Source organism: Cariama cristata, unplaced genomic scaffold (genome assembly GCF_000690535.1).
Source record: "Cariama cristata isolate BGI_N322 unplaced genomic scaffold, ASM69053v1 scaffold29637, whole genome shotgun sequence".
NCBI lineage: Eukaryota > Metazoa > Chordata > Aves > Cariamiformes > Cariamidae > Cariama > Cariama cristata.
This window is the reverse complement of record NW_009627672.1, coordinates 86,129-90,747: the sequence shown is the minus strand read 5'-3', so window position 1 is coordinate 90,747 and position 4,619 is coordinate 86,129. Positions and strand designations below refer to the sequence as shown.

The 4,619-nt window shown below is 35.0% G+C and overlaps 1 protein-coding gene across 1 annotated transcript in view; it reads right to left on the bottom strand.

Annotated features, from left to right (window-relative positions):
• Positions 1-1,144: 1,144 nt before the first annotated feature.
• CCDC141 (coiled-coil domain containing 141) overlaps positions 1,145-4,619 on the bottom strand; it is a gene marked incomplete at its 5' end in the record, with an annotated part of 89,302 nt that continues 85,827 nt past the window's right edge. The window contains 2 exons of the mRNA XM_009704523.1: positions 1,145-1,409; positions 3,328-4,211. Of these exons, the coding sequence (XP_009702825.1) occupies positions 1,145-1,409; positions 3,328-4,211 (1,149 nt within the window). The remainder of the gene's footprint in view (positions 1,410-3,327; positions 4,212-4,619) is intronic.

Below are 4,619 nucleotides of genomic sequence, written 5' to 3'. Positions count from 1 at the left end.
TTGTCAATTGTTTTTACTGTACAAATCTAAGGAGTAGTGGAGCTAAAGAATTAAATTACATTTGAGAATTTATAAATTATATCTTCTACTGGCACAATTATGTCATTGCTACCAAATATTTAAAGAAATCACTACTTTAATAAAAATAATATTTGTGGTTGTCCTTGTCAAGATTGAAATGCAACATGTAGGTGAACAAAGTTCTGGTTTGGATTTACTGATTTGAAGTTACAGGAGAATTCTAGTTGACTGAAATAGAATAATTTTTTTTTTTAATGTGAATACAGTTTTGAGTATTTTCCCAATTTGGTTGACTCTGAAATCAGCATGTAAAAACTTCAAACATGTACAATGCTCACTTCATAAACTACTATCTTTCTTGTCTTATACTAAAATTTAGTGGATTATTAGAAATATTTATATCTTTAATTTTATAAGAAGGCAGAGAAAATATCACAAGCATCTACCTAAGCAGGCTGCTATGTTGGAACATCTCATTTTGTAAACATTTGGGGGTTTTGGTCTACTGTATGCTAGGTGCCACTTACACAAATTCTGATGATTCTGGATCAAATCTTTGTAGTACAGACGATCACAAATCTATTGGAACTACTGCAACTTTCGTTTGTGGAGACTATCTGCTGGGCTGAGACAGATTTAAATCTGGTCTATGCCAGTGCAATCATGAATGCTACGATTTCTTTACTAAGAAGCTTTATCCTACCAATAATTTTTTTAAAAGGTATATGAGAAAAATGTGGTTGGAAATAATACATTTGACATTTTAAAAAAAAAACATTTCAACTCCCTCCACACCCCCTCCCCAGAAAAGGCATATCATAAAAGATACATTGATCTGAGCACTCTACTTGTGTGCCTCTTGACATTTAACACCTATAATAATTAAAACTGTTTCCAACACTTTGTAATGCCTACATTTTTAGAAAGTAAAACTCTGCTTCAGATTCTAGAAAATCTTTGTAACTTCTTTGCCTCAACATCACCATAAGAAAGGAAAACAAGCAACATACTGAATGTGACATAAAAGCGGTTTGGTACAGATTGTGAAAGATGCAGTGTAAGAAGGTAAATTTAATGTTGTCTTAGCATGTGAGAATTAAGTCCAGTGCAGTCAATATTGTACTTATTTTGTGACTAGCCAGTACATTAGTGATATGCTAATATAGATGACACACAGCATTATCCAGTCTATTCTTGTAATAGGTGGCCTGTTACCTTTCACGTGGAGAATGGCACTTGATGAGATAGTGCCGTTTAAATTTTTAGCCCGAACAACATAGAGGCCAGCATCTTTATCGCACACCTTCTGAATGAACAAAGTATGCTTTGTCTCCTTTTGTAAAAGCTTTAAGTGCTCATCTGCAGTCAGTTTCTGGCCCTTCTTGTACCTGAAGTAGAAAGTCAGTTTTCAAGTCAGATTTATATAACTGTATGCCAAGCAGAACTTTGCAAATTCAGACAACCTCTATAACACTGCATTGAAAGCCAGAGATAGAGCTAACTGCTGTGCTCTCATTCCTCAGTTTAAAAGTTATATGTAAATATAGATGAATATTTAAATAATTCAAATTTCTGAATACTACATTCTTAATACTAGAAAATGTGGTTCTGAAAGTGGTTTTCAATGGACAAATCACAGTTGTCTCACTGCAGTATTGGAGAGAATAGCATGAAAGCCTGGGCTCTCAGTTTTGTGCTGAAACATTTTTGCTAGAAAGGTGTTGAGTCAATCCACATTCAACTCACGAATAGGCTCTTAAGATGCATAAGCAACATATAAACTTTCTGAACTTGTGTATTCAATCAACAGTCAAAGACCTGTTCCTCCACCCCAGCCCACTTAATATTTACCTAGTTCACATAATCAAATAGGATAGAACAATGCATCATGAGTTACTTCAGAGAACTGGTGTCATATTCTAACACTTGAGGATCTGTCACCATGTATTGGTATTGACTCCTGATTTACATACTGGAAGTGAGAGAAAATTCTGGCTCTTCTTGCCTTGTGATGTTTCAGCATGAGCTACATTTAACTTAACACAAACACAGAAATGCTTTTCCACATATATATCCAATAAAATGTCTACATCAGTACAAAATACACAGTATTGGTGAATTTTTAATTACAAAACCCCCTTCTTTTCCTGTGTTCATAAATTTCTAATTTGTTTTCAGTTGACTGTTATTTTTTAAAGACCGTATATCAACAGTGTATATATTTTTGAGATAAATTAATGCTTTCTTATGATAAAATAAAACCAAAGGTACCTCTTGTTTCACCAACAATACTTCTCAAATTGTAGAATACCAGAATTCAAAACAAAGTAACTTTATTGATACCAACACAGTATAGCATCAAGTTTGCAGTCCAGTTTTTTTCTCAGTGCTATAGAGGAGAATTCAGATTACGTGTGTAATAATAGTCTTAATAGCAAAATGTTTCCAGTAAGAGGTATATCTAATTTTAATACATTAAAAGAAAAGTCTCCATTGTGAAAGTCTAATGCAATAAGTGGAGAAATGGCAAATGAGGTAAAATTTTAGGAAAACATGCCAACACATAGAGGGCTACTACCAAAATCTTGAAATCCTGCTCCTCTTTCATTCCCTATTCCCTTTGACAGGGAATTTCTAAAAAGTCATCTTAAAAGATATTTATATTATATCATCTGTATTTCCTACAAATGCAGTATAAAACAATATAATTAGACATACAGCAATTCAGAAAGAGATAGTGAGTGCACACAAATAAATAAAACTGGTTCTTTTAGTGTAGACATTTAGGGGTTTTTTTAACCTGTAACCTCTCTCCAGTTTTTGACAACTGACTTTCATATATATATAAATGTGTGTTGCTATGTATATGTAATGGCTATATAAATATTTTAGTGCACACACACAAGTATGTATCTGTCTGTCCATATATAGTGCCAAGATCCTGAGAAAATGCAGGTGAATTTACTTACGGTAAATCTGGAGTGCCCATTTGTTTTAAGAAATTATCGAACAAGTGGAATGTCATATTCCAGAATATAAAAACTACATGATATATTTGCTTAAAAACCATTGGATATGCTTACAGTAGTTTGATGCTGTTGTTATTCATTAAATTAAATACAGACAGATTATTTCAAGTAGGTTAATTGTCAAAAGAAATTTTGAAGGTGGGAATCATGCAGAAGTGTGGAGTAGAAAGGAAATAAGCCATTTATTCTAGTCTATAGACTAACTAATTTGGTTATAAGTGGTTCAAGGTGTCTTGCCAATAGATATGTTTACTACTTCTCATTATAAGCTACCCACCATGTCAGTGTAGGTTCTGGGAATCCCGTTACTTCTACTTCCAAAGTTACTGGAGAACCTTCCAAGACGGTTTTGTTAGACAGAAGCTGGGAGAAGTTAGGCGCCTGTCCAGTTAGGCTGGCCATGCTGTTCTTTTCTGATGAACTTTTAATCTCTTCTCGGGTGACCGTCTGCCTCTGACAGCTTCTGGTGGCGTCTGATTGAAACACGAAACCTGAGAATGCATCAGGCAAAGCATGCAGCCCGTCCTGGGGTTTAGTACAGTTATTCAAGTCATGCAATTGTTCTTGTGTTTCTGCCATGCTTTTATGAAGTTCAAGGTGTTGCAAATGTGTTTTGCACACTTCACTCATCATGCTACATACTGGTTTGGCATTTATAGTGCAGGAAGCAGTGCTAGCTTCAGATACTCCTTGGAAGCTACAAGTCGAAGGAGGTACTCTGACTTTTGGACCAGAATCTGTTGAAGAGATACAAAACTTCTCAAACTGATCTGGTGGGCTTTCTATCCTATTATTTGTAGCACCAGCATAAGCAGAAATTGTTAAGACATCAGACGCTTCCATCACTTTTTTAATGCTAGTGGTTTTCTGCATTTGCAAGCTATAGGAACTGACATGCAGACTATGAGAACTACAACAGCACTGCTCTTCTAGCTCTGTTTCAGAATGTAAGAGGTTGGATTCTGGTGTCTCAGAAAGCGGTGGCAAAGAGATATCATCAGGTGATATACACTCATATTCATCTCCGGAGGCTATTTCTTCTGCCAGGAATTCAGTCTGTAAACTATCCTCTTTGGCTGAAGATGACAGCTCTGTATCCTGTGAAACAAGATCCTCACCAGCTGGACAGATAATTGGAATATCAGCCAATTTATTCCTCTCCTTAAATTAGGAGGGGGAAGACAAGGGAAAGAAGAAGAAAAAGCAAAACATAGAGAGAATAAGTTATCATTCTATGCATCCCCTTTTCGAGCAGAATCTAGCAACAATATTTGAAATATTTCTTCAAATTAAGCTTAATGTATTCTGAGAAGCAGCAGGAAATACATGGAAAATGATAATTAATCAGAAAATTTTGCAGCAGCTAACTGGAATTTCAAACTGTTTGGACAGATTCTAGCAGATATTATTATAATTATATATAAGCATTTATTATAACAGTAACAATAAAAGAAAAAGTACCCCTTTCTATAAACAAAGGACAACCAATGGATTTCTGTAGGTGTTGTTTATAAGAGCATTTGCAAAGGGAAGGTGGAGGAGGAGGTGGCCTAATTACTTCTAAATGGG